This window comes from Scomber scombrus, chromosome 5, assembly GCF_963691925.1.
Source record: "Scomber scombrus chromosome 5, fScoSco1.1, whole genome shotgun sequence".
Taxonomy (NCBI): domain Eukaryota; kingdom Metazoa; phylum Chordata; class Actinopteri; order Scombriformes; family Scombridae; genus Scomber; species Scomber scombrus.
Window position 1 is genome coordinate 32,425,820 of NC_084974.1, and position 26,255 is coordinate 32,452,074.

The following is a 26,255-nucleotide window of genomic DNA, read 5'->3' on the forward strand; positions in this document are numbered from 1 at the left end:
TACACAGCTACTGCATACCCCATGTACACAGCTACTGCATACCCCATGTACACCGCTACTGCATACCCCATGTACACAGCTACTGCATACCCCATGTACACAGCTACTGCATACCCCATGTACACAGCTACTGCATACCCCATGTACACCGCTACTGCATACCCCATGTACACAGCTACTGCATACCCCATGTACACAGCTACTACATACCCCATGTACACAGCCACTGCATACCCCATGTACACAGCCACTGCATACCCCATGTACACAGCTACAGCCACCAAAGACAAAACATGAGCTGGAAACATGGAATGACAGCAACGTCTAAAAAAGCCCCTGAGGATAAAAGCTAAAAGTGCTTTTATATAAAATTAAATTCTATATACAATAAATACAATAAATATTACATATTAATATTATTTCTCCTGTTTCTCTATTATCTATTAAAAAGATCATCCTCATTGGTTTGTATTTATTTACATATATATTGTTTTGTATCTTCATGTAAACATATATGTGAAGCTATAATTGTGTATTTGTGTGTATTTTTCCTTTTTTTGCTTATTAAATGATATATTTGAGATTAAAGATGATTTTCCAGCAGTGTGACACACTCTGTTCATGCTGTTCACTGTCAAACTGTTTTTGTCTGTTCTGTTAAATTCATGTTTAATTAATAAATACAGTTTAAAAGTTAAGTCTAAAGTTTTCTAGTGTTCAGATTTATTTTCTTGTGATGAATATCAGTCAGATTTAAGTTTAACTGTCTCAGGTTAATAATTTAAAGTTATAATCTGATTAAATATTACAGCTGCTGACTCTCTCTCCTCATCCTCAGTGTGATGTTTCCCCCTAGTGGCGGCAGCGTGTAATTACAGGTGAGCTGCAGTTTCAGGATCCTGATTTTAAAGGTTAATTCCACCCAAATATTAAACTTGGTGACTAAGATGTGCATGTCTCCTACAGTAAAAGTACTGCAGTATTATGAGTGATGTAGTATGCAGTATTACAGTAAAAGTACTGCAGTATTATGAGCGATGTAGTATGCAGTATTACAGTAAAAGTACTGCAGTATTATGAGCGATGTAGTATGCAGTATTACAGTAAAAGTACTGCAGTATTATGAGTGATGTAGTATGCAGTATTACAGTAAAAGTACTGCAGTATTATGAGCGATGTAGTATGCAGTATTACAGTAAAAGTACTGCAGTATTATGAGCGATGTAGTATGCAGTATTACAGTAAAAGTACTGCAGTATTATGAGTGATGTAGTATGCAGTATTACAGTAAAAGTACTGCAGTATTATGAGCGATGTAGTATGCAGTATTACAGTAAAAGTACTGCAGTATTATGAGTGATGTAGTATGCAGTATTACAGTAAAAGTACTGCAGTATTATGAGTGATGTAGTATGCAGTATTACAGTAAAAGTACTGCAGTATTATGAGTGATGTAGTATGCAGTATTACAGTAAAAGAAGAAAACACTTTGATCACTGTTGATAAAAATCCTGTTTATTGATTATTGAAGCTTCAGATTGTTCACACATCCAATCAGTAAAGTGTGATCAATGATTATATGTTCAGATTGACTTCATCCACACAGTCAGTTAGTTTAACCCAGAATGTCAGCTATGTACAAGAACATCATTAATGATTATTATCATGATCATTACAGTTTGATTGAACATTTCTTTATGAATTTACAAAGTGATGAGAACAAAATATCTGTGATGAAGGAAGTTCTGCTGTTTTCTCTGTTTAAGAAACAACAGACACAAATACATCAATACAAACATGAAACTAACATTTAGAACAAAGAGAAGTTAAAAACATGGTGATGAGCAGTGAGAGCCTCCATGGATAAAAACACAGGAAAAAGTCACATTTAAAGAAACTGAACATATCAATGAAACAAAGTAAACAAAGTGTTGAATATCACTATTAGCATGTCAGCTGATCTCTGAGCAGCTCAGAAACATGGAGACAAAAACATGAAGAATTACAACATCTGACACTTGAAGTCTGAAATGACTTCTGTCTATTTCACTTTACACAACTCAGCTGTGGATCCATAAACATAACAAACCCAAAGTCCAGCATAGAGAGGCTGAGTGAATGTGGTCTGGACTCTGTGGAGGAGAGTCATGGTGTCAGAGACGCTGTAGAAGGACAGAATACCTGCTCTGTGATCCAGGTACACTCCGACTCTGGAGGAATCAGGACCTGAGACGGTAGTTTTAATGTTGTTGAAGTAAAATCCATAACTGTTAGTGCCACAATCTAAAGACCAAGATTTGTCATTACGTCCTAATAGAGATTCACTTCCTGCTCTGCTGATATTCTTGTATGCGACTGCTACATAAACTCCTCCTCCCCACTCCACCTCCCAGTAACAACGTCCAGTCAGACTCTCTCTACTCAGGACCTGATACTTATCAGTGAATCTGTCTGTGTGACTAGAATAAGACTGTTGTTGACTCGTATATTCTACTTTTCTGTTCCCATCAGATAATAACAGCTCTGTGTGTGCTGTGTTTGGATCCAGAGTGATTTCACGTGAATATTTTAAGAACCCAGCTCTGGTCTTGGGTTCTGGTTCTGGCAGTAAAACGTCCACTTCAGTCACTGTCAGTGAGATTTTTGTCCATTTGTCCCTCAGGATGTCCTGTAGTTTATCTCTGAGCTCTGACACAGCTGCTGTCACATCCTCAAAGTATCTCAGAGGACGGATATTGATGCTGGATGAGTCTGTAGGTTCACTGAGTTGTGACACTGAGGGGTAGTTGTGTAGAAACTGGTTGTGATCCTCTGTGTGTGAGAGCTGCTTCAGTTCAGCGTCTTTCCTCTTCAGCTCAGTGATCTCCTGCTGCAGCTTCTCCTGAAGCTCTTTGACTCGACTCACTTCAGTTTCCTGCTGGGATCTGATCTGCTGCTTCACATCAGAGCTTCTTTTCTGGAGGAGACGGATCAGCTGAGTGAAGATCTTCTCACTGTCCTCCACTGCTTTATCAGCAGAGAGACTGACGGCCTCCACCTCCTGTTGAAGCAGCTTCACATCTTTCTCTCTGTCCTGGATTCTCTGCTGGATGTTTAGTCGACTCACCTCGAGCTCTCTCTGCCTCTCAGTCCTTTCTGCTGCAGCTGGGACTGTGTTGTGGCTTTTATGATCCTCCATAGTGCACAGATAACAGATACTCTTCTTATCTGTACAGCAGAATATCTTCATCACCTCATCATGACGAGAGCAGATGTTCTCCTGGAGCTTCTCCGAGGGCTCCACCAGCTTGTGTTTCTTTAATGGAGCTACATCATAGTGAGACTGGAGGTGATTCTCACAGTAAGAGGCCAGACACACCAGACAGGACTTGAAGGCTTTCAGCTTCCTCCCAGTGCAGAAATCACAGGCCACATCTTCAGGTCCAGCATAGCAGTGATCAGCAGGAGCAGCTTGGAGTCCAGTCTTCTTCAGCTGCTCCACTAAAGCTGCTAACATGGTGTTTTTCTTCAGGACAGGCCTCGGTGTGAAGGCCTCTCTGCACTGAGGGCAGCTGTAGATCTTCCTCTGATCCTCTCCATCCCAGAATCCTTTAATACAGCTCATACAGTAGCTGTGTCCACAGGGAAGACCCACCGGATCCTTCAGTAGATCCAGACAGATCGAACAGGAGAAGGATTCTCGGTCCAGCTGATCTTTCTGCGCCATTTCAGCTCTCAGAGGCAACGACTGTCTGAGCTTCATTTCCTGATAAATGAAACAGGTTTGATCTGATTTGATCATGTGATCCTGCTGAATGCAGCCTGACAGCTCTGTGCTGCGTCACATGTTGGTTACACCCATCTACAACCTGTAGACCTGAAGGGAGAGAACAATGAAATCTGATCCCAGAGTGGAGCTTGTTGTGTTTAAAGAACAGAGACGGTTATCAGGACGAGGAGCCGCACTGTGGATTCAAACTGTGTTTCCTCATTTACAGTAAAGTCTCAGTTAAAAGCTGCTCAACATTTAACTTTACTGCAATGTACAAATACTCCATTACAAGTAAAAGTACTGCAGTATTATGAGCGATGTAGTATGCAGTATTACAGTAAAAGTACTGCAGTATTATGAGCGATGTAGTATGCAGTATTACAGTAAAAGTACTGCAGTATTATGAGCGATGTAGTATGCAGTATTACAGTAAAAGTACTGCAGTATTATGAGTGATGTAGTATGCAGTATTACAGTAAAAGTACTGCAGTATTATGAGTGATGTAGTATGCAGTACACGGTGCAGGTAAAATATAACCATATTAATAGAATTGTTGTTATTATTGCACATAATGAGCACTGCCACCTATAGGACGTTTCCATAAAAAGGAAAGAAGTTCTATAAGACAGGGTCCAACAGGAATGGAGGCTGCATACAGAACCATGAATGCCCCTGATAGCCTGCTGTTGGAAAATGAGAAGATAACAGCCACAACAGCTGCCCCCACTGTCACACCAAACCTTCCTATCAACCCATAGTGGTGTACTAACCGGTCTGTTACTGCCCCTGCTGCAGCAAGAGACATCCCTACTGCCCCTGCAACCCCCATCAGAGCTCCTATAGTGGGTCCTGGACCCAGCACAGGAAAAGCAACCTTTATAGCCACTAACACTGCTGCACCAGAAGCTGCTGCCATAAAACAGATCATGCGTACACCTCTACCATTTTGCCATGTCTCAAATAATGATATTGCGATAACAACTGAAAATTGTTGAGAGGCTACAACTCCAACAAAAATGCCCTCTAGTACAACACTGCTGGTGTTGGTGGTAGATGGTGACTGTTGGGCAACAATCGGCTGTCCTACAATATTAAATGCATCAGTTATGATCAACATTAATAGCAAAGGTGCAATATTTAGTTTGAAGTCTTTTTCAAGTTTATCTAAAGCCACAATCGGTATAACTGAGAAAACCACAAGACATCATTTGGTTTTGACACACACAGCTACTGCATACCCAAGGTACACATCTACTGCATACCCCATGTACACAGCTACTGCATACCCCATGTACACAGCCACTGCATACCCCATGTACACAGCTACTGCATACCCCATGTACACAGCTACTACATACCCCATGTACACAGCTACTGCATACCCCATGTACACAGCTACTGCATACCCCATGTACACAGCTACTACATACCCCATGTACACAGCTACTGCATACCCCATGTACACCGCTACTGCATACCCCATGTACACAGCCACTGCATACCCCATGTACACAGCTACTGCATACCCCATGTACACAGCTACTGCATACCCCATGTACACAGCCATTGCATACCCCATGTACACAGTCACTGCATACCCCATGTACACAGCCACTGCATACCCCATGTACACAGCTACTGCATACCCCATGTACACAGCCACTGCATACCCCATGTACACAGCTACTGCATACCCCATGTACACAGCTACTACATACCCCATGTACACAGCTACTGCATACCCCATGTACACAGCTACTGCATACCCCATGTACACAGCTACTGCATACCCCATGTACACAGCTACTGCATACCCCATGAACACAGCTACTGCATACCCCATGTACACAGCTACTGCCACCAAAGACAAAACATGAGCTGGAAACATGGAATGACAGCAACGTCTAAAAAAGCCCCTGAGGAGAAAAGCTAAAAGTGCTTTTATATAAAATTAAATTCTATATACAATACATACAATAAATATTACATATTAATATTATTTCTCCTGTTTCTCTATGATCTATTAAAAAGATCATCCTCATTTGTTTGTATTTATTTACATATATATTGTTTTGTATCTTCATGTAAACATATATGTGAAGCTATAATTGTGTATTTGTGTGTATTTTTCCTTTTTTTGCTTATTAAATGATATATTTGAGATTAAAGATGATTTTCCAGCAGTGTGACACACTCTGTTCATGCTGTTCACTGTCAAACTGTTTTTGTCTGTTCTGTTAAATTCATGTTTAATTAATAAATACAGTTTAAAAGTTAAGTCTAAAGTTTTCTAGTGTTCAGATTTATTTTCTTGTGATGAATATCAGTCAGATTTAAGTTTAACTGTCTCAGGTTAATAATTTAAAGTTATAATCTGATTAAATATTACAGCTGATGACTCTCTCTCCTCAACCTCAGTGTGACGTTTCCCCCTAGTGGCGGCAGCGTGTAATTACAGGTGAGCTGCAGTTTCAGGATCCTGATTTTAAAGGTTAATTCCACCAAAATATTAAACTTGGTAGCTGAGATGTGCATGTCTCCTACAGTAAAAGTACTGCAGTATTGAGTGATGTAGTATGCAGTATTACAGTAAAAGTACTGCAGTATTATGAGCGATGTAGTATGCAGTATTACAGTAAAAGTACTGCAGTATTATAGTGATGTAGTATGCAGTATTACAGTAAAAGTACTGCAGTATTATGAGTGATGCAGTATGCAGTATTACAGTAAAAGTACTGCAGTATTATGAGTGATGCAGTATGCAGTATTACAGTAAAAGTACTGCAGTATTATGAGTGATGTAGTATGCAGTATTACAGTAAAAGAAGAAAACACTTTGATCACTGTTGATAAAAATCCTGTTTATTTATTATTGAAGCTTCAGATTGTTCACACATCCAATCAGTAAAGTGTGATCAATGATTTCATGTTCAGATTGACTTCATCCACACAGTCAGTTAGTTTAACCCAGAATGTCAGCTATGTACAAGAACATCATTAATGATTATTATCATGATCATTACAGTTTGATTGAACATTTCTTTATGAATTTACAAAGTGATGAGAACAAAATATCTGTGATGAAGGAAGTTCTGCTGTTTTCTCTGTTTAAGAAACAACAGACACAAATACATCAATACAAACATGAAACTAACATTTAGAACAAAGAGAAGTTAAAAACATGGTGATGAGCAGTGAGAGCCTCCATGGATAAAAACACACAGGAAAAAGTCACATTTAAACAAACTGAACATATCAATGAAACATAAAGTAAACAAAGTGTTGAATATCACTATTAGCATGTCAGCTGATCTCTGAGCAGCTCAGAAACATGGAGACAAAAACATGAAGAATTACAACATCTGACACATGAAGTCTGAAATGACTTCTGTCTATTTCACTTTACACAACTCAGCTGTGTCTCCAACCCAAAGTCCAGCATAGAGAGGCTGAGTGAATGTGGTCTGGACTCTGTGGAGGAGAGTCATGGTTTCAGAGACGCTGTAGAAGGACAGAATACCTGCTCTGTGATCCAGGTACACTCCGACTCTGGAGGAACCAGAACCTGAGACGGGAGTTTTAATGTTGTTGAACCAAAATCCATACCTGTTAGTGCCACAATATAAAGACCAAGATTTGTCATTACGTCCAAATAGAGATTCACGTCCTGCTCTGCTGATATTCTTGTATGCGACTGCTACACCAACTCCTCCTCCTCTCCACTCCACCTCCCAGTAACAACGTCCAGTCAGACTCTCTCTACTCAGGACCTGAGAATATGTAGTGAATCTGTCTGTGTGACTAGAATAAGACTGTGGTAGTAACATCCGTTCTACTTTTCTGTTCCCCTCAGATAATAACAGATATGTGTGTACTGTGTTTGGATCCAGAGTGATTTCACGTGAATATTTTAAGAACCCAGCTCTGGTCATGGGTACTGACAGTAAAACGTCCGCTTCAGTCACTGCCAGTGAGATGTTTGTCCATTTGTCCCTCAGGATGTCCTGTAGTTTATCTCTGAGCTCTGACACAGCTGCTGTCACATCCTCAAAGTATCTCAGAGGACGGATATTGATGCTGGATGAGTCTGTAGGTTCACTGAGTTGTGACACTGAGGGGTAGTTGTGTAGAAACTGGTTGTGATCCTCTGTGTGTGAGAGCTGCTTCAGTTCAGCGTCTTTCCTCTTCAGCTCAGTGATCTCCTGCTGCAGCTTCTCCTGAAGCTCTTTGACTCGACTCACTTCAGTTTCCTGCTGGGATCTGATCTGCTGCTTCACATCAGAGTTTCTTTTCTGGAGGAGACGGATCAGCTGAGTGAAGATCTTCTCACTGTCCTCCACTGCTTTATCAGTAGAGAGACTGACGTCCTCCACCTCCTGTTGAAGCAGCTTCACATCTTTCTCTCTGTGCTGGATTCTCTGCTGGATGTTTAGTCGACTCACCTCGAGCTCTCTCTGCCTCTCAGTCCTTTCTGCTGCAGCTGGGACTGTGTCGTGGCCTTTATGATCCTCCATAGTGCACAGATAACAGATACTCTTCTTATCTGTACGGCAGAATATCTTCATCACCTCATCATGACGAGAGCAGATGTTCTCCTGGAGCTTCTTGGAGGGCTCCACCAGTTTGTGTTTTTTAAATGTAGGTGATTCATAGTGAGACTGGAGGTGATTCTCACAGTAAGAGGCCAGACACACCAGACAGGACTTGAAGGCTTTCAGCTTCCTCCCAGTGCAGAAATCACAGGCCACATCTTCAGGTCCAGCATAGCAGTGATCAGCAGGAGCAGCTTGGAGTCCAGTCTTCTTCAGCTGCTCCACTAAAGCTGCTAACATGGTGTTTTTCTTCAGGACAGGCCTCGGTGTGAAGGCCTCTCTGCACTGAGGGCAGCTGTAGATCTTCCTCTGATCCTCTCCATCCCAGAATCCTTTAATACAGCTCATACAGTAGCTGTGTCCACAGGTAGTAGCCACTGGATCCTTCAGTAGATCCAAACAGATCACACAGGTGATTGTTTCTCGGTCCAGCTGATCTTTCTGCGCCATTTCAGCTCTCAGAGGCAACGACTGACTGAGCTTCACTTCCTGATAAATGAAACAGGTTTGAACTGATCTGATCATGTGATTCAGTCATAAATGCAGCCTGACAGCTCTGTGCTGCGTCACATGTTGGTTACACCCATCTACAAGCTGTAGACCTGAAGGGAGAGAACAAGGAACTCTGATCCCAGAGTGGAGCTTGTTGTGTTTAAAGAACAGGGACGGTTATCAGGACGAGGAGCCGCACTGTGGATTCAAACTGTGTTTACTCATTTACAGTAAAGTCTCAGTTAAAAGTTGCTCAACATTTAACTTTACTTCTATGTACAAATACTCCATTACAAGTAAAAGTACTGCAGTATTATGAGTGATGTAGTATGCAGTATTACAGTAAAAGTACTGCAGTATTATGAGTGATGTAGTATGCAGTATTAAAGTAAAAGTACTGCAGTATTATGAGTGATGTAGTATGCAGTATTACAGTAAAAGTACTGCAGTATTATGAGTGATGTAGTATGCAGTATTACAGTAAAAGTACTGCAGTATTACGAGTTATGTAGTATGCAGTATTACAGTAAAAGTACTGCAGTATTATGAGTGATGTAGTATGCAGTATTAAAGTAAAAGTACTGCAGTATTATGAGTGATGTAGTATGCAGTATTACAGTAAAAGTACTGCAGTATTATGAGTGATGTAGTATGCAGTACACGGTGCAGGTAAAATATAACCATATTAATAGAATTGTTGTTATTATTGCACATAATGAGCACTGCCACCTATAGGACGTTTCCATAAAAAGGAAAGAAGTTCTATAAGACAGGGTCCAACAGGAATGGAGGCTGCATACAGAACCATGAATGCCCCTGATAGCCTGCTGTTGGAAAATGAGAAGATAACAGCCCCAACAGCTGCCCCCACTGTCACACCAAACCTTCCTATCAACCCATAGTGGTGTACTAACCGGTCTGTTACTGCCCCTGCTGCAGCAAGAGACATCCCTACTGCCCCTGCAACCCCCATCAGAGCTCCTATAGTGGGTCCTGGACCCAGCACAGGAAAAGCAACCTTTATAGCCACTAACACTGCTGCACCAGAAGCTGCTGCCATAAAACAGATCATGCGTACACCTCTACCATTTTGCCATGTCTCAAATAATGATATTGCGATAACAACTGAAAACTGTTGAGAGGCTACAACTCCAACAAAAATGCCCTCTAGTACAACACTGCTGGTGTTGGTGGTAGATGGTGACTGTTGGGCAACAATCGGCTGTCCTACAATAGTAAATGCATCAGTTATGATCAACATTAATAGCAAAGGTGCAATATTTAGTTTGAAGTCTTTTTCAAGTTTATCTAAAGCCACAATCGGTATAACTGAGAAAACCACAAGACATCATTTGGTTTTGACACACACAGCTACTGCATACCCCATGTACACAGCTACTGCATACCCCATGTACACAGCTACTGCATACCCCATGTACACAGCTACTGCATACCCCATGTACACAGCTACTACATACCCCATGTACACAGCTACTGCATACCCCATGTACACCGCTACTGCATACCCCATGTACACAGCCACTGCATACCCCATGTACACAGCTACTGCATACCCCATGTACACCGCTACTGCATACCCCATGTACACAGCCACTGCATACCCCATGTACACAGCTACTGCATACCCCATGTACACAGCCATTGCATACCCCATGTACACAGTCACTGCATACCCCATGTACACAGCTACTGCATACCCCATGTACACAGCTACTGCATACCCCATGTACACAGCTACTGCATACCCCATGTACACAGCTACTACATACCCCATGTACACAGCTTCTGCATACCCCATGTACACAGCTACTGCATACCCCATGTACACAGCTACTACATACCCAATGTACACAGCTACTGCATACCCCATGTACACAGCTACTGCATACCCCATGTACACAGCCACTGCATACCCCATGTACACAGCTACTGCATACCCCATGTACACAGCTACTGCCACCAAAGACAAAACATGAGCTGGAAACACTGAATGACAGCAACATCTAAAAAAGCCCCTGAGGATAAAAGCTAAAAGTGCTTTTATATAAAATTAAATTCTATATACAATACATACAATAATATTACATATTAATATTATTTCTCCTGTTTCTCTGTTATCTATTAAAAAGATCATCTTCATTTGTTTGTATTTATTTACATATATATTGTTTTGTATCTTCATGTAAACATATATGTGAAGCTATAATTGTGTATTTGTGTGTATTTTTCCTTTTTTTGCTTATTAAATGATGTATATTTGAGATTAAAGATGATTTTCCAGCAGTGTGACACACTCTGTTCATGCTGTTCACTGTCAAACTGTTTTTGTCTGTTCTGTTAAATTCATGTTTAATTAATAAATACAGTTTAAAAGTTAAGTCTAAAGTTTTCTAGTGTTCAGATTTATTTTCTTGTGATGAATATCAGTCAGATTTAAGTTTAACTGTCTCAGGTTAATAATTTAAAGTTATAATCTGATTAAATATTACAGCTGCTGACTCTCTCTCCTCATCCTCAGTGTGATGTTTCCCCCTAGTGGCGGCAGCGTGTAATTACAGGTGAGCTGCAGTTTCAGATCCTGATTTTAAAGGTTAATTCCACCAAAATATTAAACTTGGTAGCTGAGATGTGCATGTCTCCTACAGTAAAAGTACTGCAGTATTGAGTGATGTAGTATGCAGTATTACAGTAAAAGTACTGCAGTATTATGAGTGATGTAGTATGCAGTATTACAGTAAAAGTACTGCAGTATTATGAGCGATGTAGTATGCAGTATTACAGTAAAAGTACTGCAGTATTATAGTGATGTAGTATGCAGTATTACATTAAAGTACTGCAGTATTATGAGTGATGTAGTATGCAGTATTACAGTAAAAGTACTGCAGTATTATGAGCGATGTAGTATGCAGTATTACAGTAAAAGTACTGCAGTATTATAGTGATGTAGTATGCAGTATTACATTAAAGTACTGCAGTATTATGAGCGATGTAGTATGCAGTATTACAGTAAAAGTACTGCAGTATTATGAGCGATGTAGTATGCAGTATTACAGTAAAAGTACTGCAGTATTATAGTGATGTAGTATGCAGTATTACATTAAAGTACTGCAGTATTATGAGTGATGTAGTATGCAGTATTACAGTAAAAGTACTGCAGTATTATGAGCGATGTAGTATGCAGTATTACAGTAAAAGTACTGCAGTATTATAGTGATGTAGTATGCAGTATTACATTAAAGTACTGCAGTATTATGAGCGATGTAGTATGCAGTATTACAGTAAAAGTACTGCAGTATTATGAGTGATGTAGTATGCAGTATTACAGTAAAAGTACTGCAGTATTATGAGTGATGTAGTATGCAGTATTACAGTAAAAGTACTGCAGTATTATGAGTGATGTAGTATGCAGTATTACAGTAAAAGTACTGCAGTATTATGAGTGATGTAGTATGCAGTATTACAGTAAAAGTACTGCAGTATTATGAGCGATGTAGTATTACAGTTAAAGTACTGCAGTATTATGAGCGATGTAGTATGCAGTATTACAGTAAAAGTACTGCAGTATTATGAGCGATGTAGTATGCAGTATTACAGTAAAAGTACTGCAGTATTATGAGCGATGTAGTATGCAGTATTACAGTAAAAGTACTGCAGTATTATGAGCGATGTAGTATGCAGTATTACAGTAAAAGTACTGCATTATTATAGTGATGTAGTATGCAGTATTACAGTAAAAGTACTGCAGTATTATGAGCGATGTAGTATGCAGTATTACAGTAAAAGTACTGCAGTATTATGAGTGATGTAGTATGCAGTATTACAGTAAAAGTACTGCAGTATTATGAGTGATGTAGTATGCAGTATTACAGTAAAAGTACTGCAGTATTATGAGTGATGTAGTATGCAGTATTAGAGTAAAAGTACTGCAGTATTATGAGCGATGTAGTATGCAGTATTACAGTAAAAGTACTGCAGTATTATGAGAGATGTAGTATGCAGTATTACAGTAAAAGTACTGCAGTATATGAGCGATGTAGTATGCAGTATTACAGTTAAAGTACTGCAGTATTATGAGCGATGTAGTATGCAGTATTACAGTAAAAGTACTGCAGTATTATGAGTGATGTAGTATGCAGTATTACAGTAAAAGTACTGCAGTATATGAGCGATGTAGTATGCAGTATTACAGTTAAAGTACTGCAGTATTATGAGCGATGTAGTATGCAGTATTACAGTAAAAGTACTGCAGTATTATGAGTGATGTAGTATGCAGTATTACAGTAAAAGTACTGCAGTATTATGAGTGATGTAGTATGCAGTATTACAGTAAAAGTACTGCAGTATTATTAACGATGTAGTATGCAGTATTACAGTAAAAGTACTGCAGTATATGAGCGATGTAGTATGCAGTATTACAGTAAAAGTACTGCAGTATTATGAGTGATGTATTATGCAGTATTACAGTAAAAGTACTGCAGTATTATGAGTGATGTAGTATGCAGTATTACAGTAAAAGTACTGCAGTATTATGAGTGATGTAGTATGCAGTATTACAGTAAAAGTACTGCAGTATTATGAGCGATGTAGTATGCAGTATTACAGTAATAGTACTGCAGTATTATGAGTGATGTAGTATGCAGTATTACAGTAAAAGTACTGCAGTATTATGAGTGACGTAGTATGCAGTATTACAGTAAAAGTACTGCAGTATTATGAGTGATGTAGTATGCAGTATTACAGTAAAAGTACTGCAGTATTATGAGTGATGTAGTATGCAGTATTACAGTAAAAGAAGAAAACACTTTGATTACTGTTGATAAAAATCATCTTTATTGATTATTGAAGCTTCAGATTGTTCACACATCCAATCAGTAAAGTGTGATCAATGATTTCATGTTCAGATTGACTTCATCCACACAGTCAGTTAGTTTAACCCAGAATGTCAGCTATGTACAAGAACATCATTAATGATTATTATCATGATTATTACAGTTTGATTGAACATTTCTTTATGAATTTACAAAGTGATGAGAACAAAATATCTGTGATGAAGGAAGTTCTGCTGTTTTCTCTGTTTAAGAAACAACAGACACAAATACATCAATACAAACATGAAACTAACATTTAGAACAAAGAGAAGTTAAAAACATGGTGATGAGCAGTGAGAGCCTCCATGGATAAAAACACACAGGAAAAAGTCACATTTAAACAAACTGAACATATCAATGATACATAAAGTAAACAAAGTGTTGAATATCACTATTAGCATGTCAGCTGATCTCTGAGCAGCTCAGAAACATGGAGACAAAAACATGAAGAATTACAACATCTGACACATGAAGTCTGAAATGACTTCTGTCTATTTCACTTTACACAACTCAGCTGTGGATTCAGGATTAACCCAAAGTCCAGCATAGAGAGGCTGAGTGAATGTGGTCTGGACTCTGTGGAGGAGAGTCATGGGTTTAGAGACGCTGTAGAAGGACAGAATACCTGCTCTGTGATCCAGGTACACTCCGACTCTGGAGGAACGAGGACCTGAGACGGGAGTTTCAATGTTGTTGAACCAAAATTCATAACTGTTAGAGTAACAATCTAAAGACCAAGATTTGTCATTACGTCCAAATAAAGATTCATATCCTGCTCTGCTGATATTCTTGTATGCAACTGCTACATCAACTGTTCCTCTCCACTCCACCTCCCAGTAACAACGTCCAGTCAGACTCTCTCTACTCAGGACTTGAGAATATGTAGTGAATCTGTCTGTGCGCCTAGAAGAAGACCGTGGTTGTCTGGTATATTCTACTTTTTTGTTCCCCTTAGATAATAACAGCTCTGTGTCTACTGTGTTTGGATCCAGAGTGATTTCACGTGAATATTGTAAGAACTCAGCTCTGGTCTTGGGTTCTGGTTGGGGCAGTAAAACGTTCACATTAGTCACTGCCAGTGAGATGTTTGTCCATTTGTCCCTCAGGATGTCCTGTAGTTTATCTCTGAGCTGTGACACAGCTGCTGTCACATCCTCAAAGTATCTCAGAGGACGGATATTGATGCTGGATGAGTCTGTAGGTTCACTGAGTTGTGACACTGAGGGGTAGTTGTGTAGAAACTGGTTGTGATCCTCTGTGTGTGAGAGCTGCTTCAGTTCAGCGTCTTTCCTCTTCAGCTCAGTGATCTCCTGCTGCAGCTTCTCCTGAAGCTCTTTGACTCGACTCACTTCAGTTTCCTGCTGGGATCTGATCTGCTGCTTCACATCAGAGCTTCTTTTCTGGAGGAGACGGATCAGCTGAGTGAAGATCTTCTCACTGTCCTCCACTGCTTTATCAGCAGAGGGACTGACGGCCTCCACCTCCTGTTGAAGCAGCTTCACATCTTTCTCTCTGTGCTGGATTCTCTGCTGGATGTTTAGTCGACTCACCTCGAGCTCTCTCTGCCTCTCAGTCCTTTCTGCTGCAGCTGGGACTGTGTCGTGGCCTTTATGATCCTCCATAGTGCACAGATAACAGATACTCTTCTTATCTGTACGGCAGAATATCTTCATCACCTCATCATGACGAGAGCAGATGTTCTCCTGGAGCTTCTTGGAGGGCTCCACCAGCTTGTGTTTTTTAAATGTAGGTGATTCATAGTGAGACTGGAGGTGATTCTCACAGTAAGAGGCCAGACACACCAGACAGGACTTGGAGGATTTCCTCTTCCTCCCAGTGCAGACATCACAGGCCACATCTTCAGGTCCAGCATAGCAGTGATCAGCAGCAGCAGCTTGGAGTCCAGTCTTCTTCAGCTGCTCCACTAAAGCTGCTAACATGGTGTTTTTCTTCAGGACAGGCCTCGGTGTGAAGGCCTCTCTGCACTGAGGGCAGCTGTAGATCTTCATCTGATCCTCTCCATCCCAGAATCCTTTAATACAGCTCATACAGTAGCTGTGTCCACAGGAAGTAGTCACCGGATCCTTCAGTAGATCCAGACAGATCACACAAGAGAAAGATTCTCGGTCCAGCTGATCTTTCTGCGCCATTTCAGCTCTCAGAGGCAACGACTGACTGAGTTTCACTTCCCGATAAATGAAACAGGTTTGATCGGATCATGTGATTCAGTCATGAATGCAGCCTGACAGCTCTGTGCTGCGTCACATGTTGGTTACACCCATCTACAACCTGTAGACCTGAAGTTAGAGAACAAGGAACTCTGATCCCAGAGTGGAGCTTGTTGTGTTTAAAGAACAGGGACGGTTATCAGGACGAGGAGCCGCACTGTGGATTCAAACTGTGTTTCCTCATTTACATTAAAGTCTCAGTTAAAAGCTGCTCAACATTTAACTTTACTGCTATGTACAAATACTCCATTACAAGTAAAAGTACTGCACGAAAAATCCTCCTACAGTACAAGTACTGCAGTATTATGAGTGATGCAGTATTACAGTAAAAGTACTGCAGTATTATGAGTGATGTAGTATGCATTACTACAGTATATAGTAGTGGTATATTATTATATGTAAGTGTCTGGGTGTAGTTCAGTATAGTTGTAGTTGTTGTTCGTGTCTTGTGGTTAAACTTGGATGAAGTCGAGCAGCTTTTAAGACATCAGAACATCATCGTGGTTTCTCTGAGTGTTTGGATCTATTTATAATCAGAGACGCTTTTAGTCCGTCAGCGAGCTTCAGGAAGAACAGCGAGCTCTTAAATCACTAAAACCATCCGTCTGTGTACGAGATCATGCTGAGCACGCTCTGAAATATTTAACATGTATCAGTGTTTTATATGTTCTCCTGTATCCTGAGTGGAGGAGAGTATTGTTTAAGTTCTGACATTCATACTGACAGTAAACTACAAAAAAAACCTGTTAATAAAGCACAACGTTTCTACTGTTCAACACTCGGCTTTTTAAATATCTGTGTGGAGAGAAAATGAACTAAAGAATGAAAACAGTGATTCAGCAGCGCAGTTAAGGTGGTTTTGATATTGAACACATTCTTCCAATCAATCCAAACTCCCTTCAGCCTGGTGGTGGGAGGGGTCTGTCATGATATTAGACGCTACACACTGCTCCTTTAAATGTAAGCGTTGTTATATTTATTATTCTATGTCCTGTAAACTGAAGTCAGGCAGTGTATTAACTACATGTTTGTAAGTTTTCTGTCAAAGTTCCCTCCAGTTAAAACATATAGAAATATAATGTCTTTATTGTCATTGACAAAACTGAGATGCAGTCCTTAAAAGTGCAGAAAACTATAATAAATAAAGCACCATGATGTCTTAATCCTGCCTGCACTATATGTTGCATGCAGAACATCGATATCTTTAAATGTTGCACATACGGGTTATCTATTAACTTTTAACTAAGATACTTAACATTTTAGTAAAGTTGCAGCTGTCACGGTTACATGCGGGTGGACCCAGAAAGCAGACTGTTTCGGGAAAAAAAGGCACTTTATTGGCCAACTCAGGAGAAAACCATAGACTGTATATAAGAAATGGACGTAACATCTGTGACGTCACCCATTGGTTTGTGGACTGCTGCTCGGAGGCCAATAGTATCGGATCTGAGCAGCGCCATCTTGAAAATTTCAGGTGCATGCTGGGAACAATAAAAAGAGGGATTCTACTTATATGGGCATCAGGAGGAGCATGAGGCGCCCTCCTGAACCTGTGAACCAATCAACCTGTCAATCACCACGTAGCCACGCCCTAATGCATACCCTGCTTTATCGTCACATATAAAATCAGGGAGGCCAAAATGTCCCAAATGAACATCATACTGCATTGAAGAAGGCTTTAAACTAGCGATTGAGACCATAAACACATTTTGAAAACGTTTACTGAGGTTAGAAATCAAGTGAGAAGTTGGTGAATTCTCCATTGACTTGTATAGAGACGGAAGTCCTTTTGACACCAAAACGGTCGCCCCCTGGTGGCCTTTTGATAGAATGCAGTTTTAAGTTACTTCTGCGTTGGCCTCATTTCAGAGGACCGGAGCTCCCCGCCTGGAGAAAACTCAACAGAAAAACACAGGCCGAATGACACTGGCAAAATAACGGGCGGATAGGCAGCAAATAAAAACACAGTCCAAAACAACAACGTGCGAAACAACACAGAACAAAACACAGAGACTCAGACAAAGACTGAACTGAAAACCAAAACCTATATAGACATGATGGGGTAATAACTAAACAGGACACAGGTGAGTGAAACAAGACAGGTGAAACACATGAGGCAATCAACTAAGGCAGGGGAAACACAGGAAGTAAAACTAACAAAACACACAAAGGGAGAATAACTTCAAAATAAAACACAAGCTACAAACAGGATGTGACAGCAGCTGCAGGTTCACTTACACAATTTCCACATTGATATTCTATTTTATCTATTGACTGAATTGAACTTCTAATTTGTAATTTCACTGTATGTCCTGTTTATGTGTCAGTGACAAATGTCAAATGGTGTAACCACAAAAGAATGATCAATATTACATATTAACACACAGTCCGACGACACGACTACAAAGTCAATCATCGAACTGCGGCCTAGGGTGTCTTGGTGCCAAGTGCACATATGGACACCCTTATGCTTGAACATGGTGTTCGTTATGGACAATCTGTGACGAGCACAGAAGTCCAATAACAAAACACCGCTGGGGTTCCGACCCGGGGGGGCGTTCCTCCCAATCACACCCTTCCAGGTCTCACTGTCGCTGCCCATGTGAGCGCTGAAGTCTCCCAGCAGAACGAGGAAATCCCCAGAGGGAGCACTCTCCAGCACCCCCTCTAAGGAGTCCAAAAAGGGTGGATACTCTGAACTGCTGTTTGGACCATAGGCACAAACAACAGTCAGGATTCGTCCCCCCACCCGAAGGCGGAGGGAGGCTACCCTTTCATCCACTGGGGTAAACTCCAACATACAGGCACCAAGCCTGGGGGCAATAAGTATTGCCACCCCTGCCCGGCAACTCCAGAGTGGAACTGAGTCCCACCCCTCTCGAGAAGACTGGTTCCGGAGCCCTTGCTATGCATCGAGGTGAGGCCGACTATATCTAGCTGGAACTTCTCAACCTCGCGCACCAGCTCAGGCTCCTTCCCCGCCAGCTCACATTGCACCCGACCCCTTTGGCCCCTCCTACGGGTGGTGGGTGCACTGGAAGGGGGTCCCATGTTTCCTCTTCAGGCTGTGCCCAGCCGGGGTGCTGGCCTGGCCACCAGGTGCTCGCCATCGAGACCCACCCCCAGGCCTGGCTCCAGGGGGGGGCCCCTGTGACTCGCATCCGGGCAGGGGAAATGAGAGTCCATTTATAGTACTCATCATAAGGGGTCTTGTGAGCTACGCTTCGTCTGGTCCCTCCCCCAGGACCTGGTTGCCATGGGTGACCCTACCAGGGGCATAAAGCCCCCGACAACTGAGCTCCTGGGGTCATTAGGACACGCAAACCCCTCCACCACGATAAGGTAGTAGCTCAGGGAGGGCTTTATAAAAAGTTATAATGTAAGATCATAACAAACTAGTTGATATGGTGTTTTATTGACTATTTACTGTTTTTAAGCAAGTTGAATTATTTGGTACAAAGTTTTTATGGTTACACCACTTAGACATTTTTGCCATAATCCTCTAATATATTCTCTCTAAATGGATTAAAAGCAGAAATTTGATGCTGGGTCCACAAAAAAAGAATGTGTGCAAGTTATTCATACGTTTATTTTCACATTTTAGCCCTTTAAATTTAAACTAAACCACATGGACACAATAAACCCTCATTGACCCAGATATATGTCTATGAAGCACTTTGTTAACTATATAAAAACAATTATTATTATTATTATTATTCAGAGTCTTCCTGTTGAGGTATGTAGGATTCATGGAGATTTAAGCAGGAAGAAACACTTTGAGACTTTCATCGTGCTGCGGTCGACTTTTAATAAGCTTTCAACCAGAGAACAACATCCTGAATATGAGAGCCAAACACAGCTGATTCAATTTTAATGACATGTCAGTGATTTGCTAGCTAGCTTTTCAACATTCACCAGTGAGAGTTTCTGACACAAAAACACAATCAGGAATCAAAAAGAAACACGACAGACACAAAAAATCTTTTATATCGTTCTTTTTTATTTATTTTTAATTTTTCAATAATCTTTTTCATCCTGCTGCGTATTTGCGATGATTTTTTTCTTCTAATATACGATGCGTTTCTATGACGGTGTCTCAGAAAAAGGTGCAAACATCAGCAAACACAAAGAAAACAGATTTCAAGCTTCAAAGACAAAAAACAAACAAAAATAGACTTTTTTGGCGACAGTTCGTCATCCCGCTGCCGACCAACCACCAGGGGGCCTCTGTCGCTTGATTATGACATCATCGTTTAGCGCCAGCGGACGTCGGCAGTGTTGCGACGTTCCCCCGATGCGACAGCGACAGCGCTCCCTACAGGCCGAGTCTCTTAGGTTGTTTTTTTTTTTTTGGATAAAGTCACAAGAAGAGTTCAGCAGGTCGACACAAAGGCATCCAGAAGAGATTTATCTTGATGATTTAAGATGGAAAATGTTCGGAAATACTGTCAGAATGTTTTTGAGTATTTACAGAAACTTATTGGAAATATTCGAAGCTTTTTTCTTTTTTTTTTGACTTTTGACGCCTCTGAGTCAACCGACTGTTCCCTTTTAAAAAATCACAGACTTTTAACTGGAGAGTGTCCTTTCTACACTTTCTACTTCTGAGTTTACACACTGATGCTGCTGCAGGCGACAAATAATACTTAAAAAAAAAAACACATTCAGGATTTTTAAACGGCTCCAGTTTGTGCTGTAAAAGTCTTTCCGATCAGGATGTTCTGTTTTCCTACAGGATGTGAACGCAGCATCAGGTGAGCTTTGATTATTGGGGATCGAATAAGATTTTGAGCGTGTGGAAAAGATTTTGTTAAAAAATTAAAAATGAGAATGTTTAAATAACGTTTGTGCTCAAATGAATCAGCGGTGAGCTTTCACACAGACAAACAGAGAAGAGGTGCTTTAGTGAACATTTGTGTACAGAAAACATTCTCACATTTATTTTCTGACAACGACAAATCTTTTCCACACTTTTATATATTTACAGAAATCAAAACAATATCACGCCAAAACCTATAAAACACCCGCCGGTCGACCGTGTCAGGGCCACGTTTTCCTTGTCTAGGCATGACTGCGTGTATTTTAGGTGTTTTCTATTGTTTAATTAGCTTTGATTTGATTGTTAGAGTTTTTTTTTTAAAGGGGGTAGGACTAGAAAAGTTTCTTACTTTCTAAACATTGAATGGTTTTCATTTCTATTTCATTATGTTCTGCTGTCTATATGTTTTATTTTGTTATTTTAACATGTTCAAAATCAATAAATCAATGTTTAATCAGCAGGTCTGTGCTTTCTGAAAACTGTCAAACACCACTGTTATTTTATGGTTAGGGTTAGGCACTAAAAAAAACCCAACCTTGTTAACCCTCCTATTGTCTCACTGCAAAACTGACCTGGTTTGGTTTGACTGTTTATAAAGCACAAGGTTTAAATTATCACCCAATCATTTCAATTTATTACCACAAGTTTTACACATATTATTGGAAAGTTTGGTCAAATTAAACTATACCAGGAGGGTTAAGGATTTGGGTAAGATCACTCTAAATGTTGTAACTTTTGCTCTGTTGTCATGGCAACAGCAAACACCACAACAATCGTATTAACAGTTTTTAAAATAACAAGTGTCATAATCAGTCTGGCCACTAGATGGAGGTGTTGAGTATTTTTGCTTGTATTTTTACGCCTTTATGCAAAATGTGACACTGACATGTTATCCTGTGGTGGATCGGCGGGTTTATCACTCTCACTTTGGCGTGATAAGGCGGTTCTTTTGTTCAAAATCGTATATTTGAGCCCCTATATTGCTAATATTTAAATACGTTTCTGACGGGAATGTGATTAAATCGATCACATCAGTAAATATTGCTTTATTTATTAATGTGTGCTCGTAGGTTTGATCCACACACTGTGATTGACGGTCATCTGACATTGGAAAATTATTCCATTAAAGACACTTTACGATTTTATATTTTCCCTTTAGCTCACTTCTCATTTTAATAATTTCTTTATTTTATGCTTTTCTGAACTTATTGCTGTCGGGGGTTCATCAAAATCCAACTTTCAAATGTAGCTACAGGGATAAAAACAAAAGAAAAATGATGCATTGATTACAAATATCATAAATAACAGTGAATAAATAGTTCAATTTGCTGGATGCTTAAATTTAAACATGGTTAATTTTTCAGTTTAACTTCATCAGCCTGAGAAATTATCACTAAGGAGCCAATTTTCTTTAATTAATCACAAATTACCTTGGGAGCATTAACAGTGAGCTGGGAGGTAATTTGAGGATTTTGTCTTTTAAGTCTAAAACTGTGACTTTTCTAAAATAATTTTGGCACTTACAGTCTTCCATATAAACAAGTTCCAACATATATATTGATTTCTACGTCCTGACACTGTGTTTAAATGTGTGAAGCAGCTCTAGAAGTAGACCTGATAGAAAGGACACTAGTGTTAGAACATTCCTGTCGAGTGTTTTGGTGTGTTGAAGCTAACAGAAACAGAAACAGGAAACAGGAAACAGGAACAGGAGAGCATTCACTCGTCACAAACATTCAGCGTCCTTTTGGACCAGAAGAGAAAACAGTGAAGTTTCAGTTCTGTCTCTATAAATCCCCGTAGTGCGACCCCCAAAAACCTCAACTGGAAGACTTTCTCCGAGGCAGTACGGTGTGGATTGTGATCGGGTCGTTCATTTCCCCTCCATCAGTCCGTCTGTCCACATTTAACCAAAATAAAGTGAAATAATGTGAAAAATTTAAACATTTAAAAAAAAAAAAATACCCGGGCCACCCACCTCCTTCCCTCTCATCCTCACTTTTAACTGAGCTCATAATGGCATGTATGCACAGAGCATGCATCACAATAATCTTTTTCTCCACACATGCAAATATTAGTCTTCCTGCGTCTGCGTGACTACGAGCTTCGTGTGTCAGCTGATGCCGGTTGATGGGAGGCGACCGAGTTTCCCCCCGAAAAAAATCATGAATTTAATCTCTTTCTGCATTCAAACACCAAACTCATCATTTCATTTTCCTCGTTAACACATCTGGACTTTAACCAATAACTGGGCAGTGGTGGCCGAAAGGTTGAGACCGACAGGATGAATCTGTGTGGCCAGCAGATCAGACTGTGGAAGCTTCCAAGTGTGAATGTAATCAGGGCGTTACTCTCACTGAATTTCCTCTGAATAAAAAAAGGGTTTGAAAAAAAATCAATTAGCGACTAAAACCTGTTTTTCTCTCTACTGCAATGAAAGGTTAATTCTCCTGCAAAAAGCTATCCAGTCAGATTACAATCAATCTTTTGTTTTATTTTAATTTGTGCCAAATTTTGCCTCTGATTGGTTTAAAAGTGCAACGAGTTAGATCGTTTAAAAACACAAAAACACAGAAACGAAAACATTCAACGCTGTATTTAACTTATTTCAGATTTCAGACTTTTCTCATGTAAAATTCATGAATATATTTTTTTTTAAAGTGTATAATTCATAAATTTTACGTGACAAAGGTCTGAGGCTCAAAATACTGCCAATAAAGTGATAAAAAGTGTTTATCACATATTTTCTGGAGCACAAAAAGTTTGACTGAAATGAATTTTGTTGCATTTTTCTATGTGTCAAAAATGCTAAATTCACATTATAGCTGTATTTATAAAATGTTAAGTTTTCACTGAATTAAAAGTAAAAGTTCTGCAGACTGATGAGTGATCCATCTCAGTGAAAACTTGACGAATATGAACGAGGAACCTTCAGAGTTTTGAAGAAAAGTCAAAATTCTGGCACAAATGGCCTTCCATACATCAGCTCTACAGAGGAAGGCAGTGATAGAACTAGTAGAGGAGGACAGATGGGTTAGTATTATTCGGAAGTATAAAATATGCCTGATAACACACAGGAAGTGGAGAGTATGTTTAAAATAAAAAAAAAAGATGTTTTTTGGGGGGGGAAACCCGATCGGTGACGTCTGAGTAAAGGAGTAAAGGGTTTGAGTAAGACAAGAAGAAGAAGATTACTTAAGTTTTTGGCCCGGCAGTGCTGTTCATCTAAACGAGGCAGGGCAGTGTTCAACGTGTCACCAGTAAATCCTCCCATCAACCCGCATCCGAAACGCACCGCTGAGCAAGAGGCATTGTGGGTAAACGACACCACACAGACGGGGAGCTGTGGCGAGGAGAGGACGATGATGTCACACCTTAAAAACTACTGAGTCAATCCTAAAGTCTTATTTATCAGCTTCCTCTTAATTCGTTAATTGTGATTTAACCTTCGTGTCGTCCTCCCGGGTCAAATTGACCCCGTCTGTTTTGACTGTTCCTTCCTTCCTCCCTTCCTTCCTTCCTTCTGTCCTTCCTCCCTCCTTCTCTCTTTATTTCCTCCCCCCTACCTTTCTTCCTTTCCTTCCTTCTTTCCTTTCCTCTTTTCCTTTCTCCCTCCCTGCCTCCTTCCTTCTTTCCTTTCCTTCCTCCCTTCCTTCCTTCCTTCCTCCCTCCTTTCCTTCCTTCTTCCTCCCTTCCTTCTGTCCTTCCTACCTCCTTCTTTCTTTCTTTCCTCCCCCATACCTTCCATCCTTTCCTTTCCTCTTTTCCTTTCTCCCTCCCTGCCCCCTTCCTTCTTTCCTCCCTCCTACCTTCCTTCCTTTCCTTTCTCCCTTCCTTCTTTCCTCCCTCCCTTCCTTCCTCCCTCCTTTCCTTCCTTCTTCCTCCCTTCCTTCCTTCCTTCTTCCTCCTTTCCTTCCTTCCTTCCTTCCTTCTTTCTGGGGGCTCGTCCGGGATTAACCCATAAAAAAACATAATTACGTCACTGAATTTGGCCTATAGTAATTGGAACTGATTGATTCATTCTTGTCACATGACTGGCTTATGGTGTGCTTGCTGTATTTCGCCCGAAAAAAACAGGTGCATTGCAAACTAGTGCGCCCCATGATGGCTTCGCTGCTTGTAACTCTTAACTTGTGAATATCTGTGTTGCATGTTTGATGTTTGATGTTTGGGTTAAAGGCAAATAATAATGTTTAAGTCTATATTTGATTTGTTACTCTCTGAAAACATTTCTTTCGTGTTGATTTTCAGTTTTTATCGTGACATCATCGTCCTCTCTGGCTGCACTTTAAAAGGCTGAGAATGTCCCAGATTCCCAGGTTTCTTTAATGCATCACCACTATAAGAAGTCGGGTTTACATTCACCTGTCTCACCTGTCTGTCGTCACTACAGCGACAGGAGACACGTTTCAGTACGTTATAGAGATATGCAGCCGTTTAAAACATCTGTTTTTGGCATGATGGCTGATAATCAAATATCCAATAATCAGGAACTACAATCAGTGATAAAAAAAAAACCCAAATCTGATCTCTCATCACAGCTCAAACTGGGGAACAAAACAACATATTACTGGATTAATACTGAGATTAAAACCAAATCAATAACTGAAAACGAACCAATCATGAAGCTGGAGAGACTGATGGGGAGGAGCCCGCCGATGACATCATCATTACCCCGCCTCTTTCGCATGATTGGCCCGTGAACTGGGGGTTCAGCGGGGGGAGGGGCGTGTCGTTTTCCAACATTATTATTATTACATATATATATTTTTAACACTCTATTAACATGTTGTGCTAAAAGTTAAATGTTCATGTTTAAAAGCAACACGCCCCCCTCTTTAAAAAAAAAACTGTCATAACACACACACAGTAAACATACAGTTGTGTTTTATGCTCTTGAATACATGCTGTGCCATTTTTCAACACATTTACATCCTCTGTCGTATCAGATCAGACATGAAGAGCTTTTAACGTGGCGGCAGGTAACAGAGTCGACTCATTGCTCCTCAGTCCTGTTCAGACCGGATCAGAGTTACACAACAGAGCTGTTAGTACCTCAATAAATCATTTAAAGCCCCCAAACGGCTGCGGGGGCGTCAACGCTTTTTTGCTTTTTTGGAAAATACATCATGCAATATTTCAGCCTGCAACTCCTCAGCAAAACTTTTCATGTGATCAGACCCTGAACGCATCACGAGGACAGAGACAGGAGGACGGTTTCTTAAAGATCATATTGAGCGTTTTTTTCAATCCTGCAGCTTCACATCTCCGCTGATCAAGTTTTAAATCCTCTATCAGGTTCACTTCATCTCTACAAAAACTGACTTGAACATTCAGAAAGCTTTGTGGTCTTTGTTGAGTCTCATTTATTGTTTTTGTGAAATATGATGCAGTAACTAAAGTCTGTAATACAAGAAAGTGTCAGCTAATTTTTTACCTTGGAAATAACATTTTAAGAATATCTCTAATATCTTGTTCTTGAG

General features: G+C 40.3%; 2 protein-coding genes across 2 annotated transcripts in view; both read right to left on the reverse strand.

Annotated features, from left to right (window-relative positions):
* LOC133981064 (tripartite motif-containing protein 16-like) overlaps positions 1–3,721 on the reverse strand; it is a 4,187-nt gene extending 466 nt beyond the window's left edge. Inside the window, exon 1 of the mRNA XM_062419951.1 lies at positions 2,051–3,721. Coding sequence (XP_062275935.1) covers positions 2,051–3,706 — 1,656 coding nt within the window. The 5' untranslated portion in view covers positions 3,707–3,721. The remainder of the gene's footprint in view (positions 1–2,050) is intronic.
* Positions 3,722–7,183: 3,462 nt separating this feature from the next.
* LOC133981065 (E3 ubiquitin/ISG15 ligase TRIM25-like) lies at positions 7,184–15,875 on the reverse strand (the record flags this gene model as incomplete). Its single annotated transcript, XM_062419952.1, has 2 exons — positions 14,226–15,875; positions 7,184–8,587 (listed from the first exon to the last, which is right to left on the reverse strand). Coding segments are annotated over exons 1-2 (3,054 nt in total), but the record flags the coding sequence as incomplete, so codon positions are not given.
* Between the last annotated feature and the right edge of the window lie 10,380 nt (positions 15,876–26,255).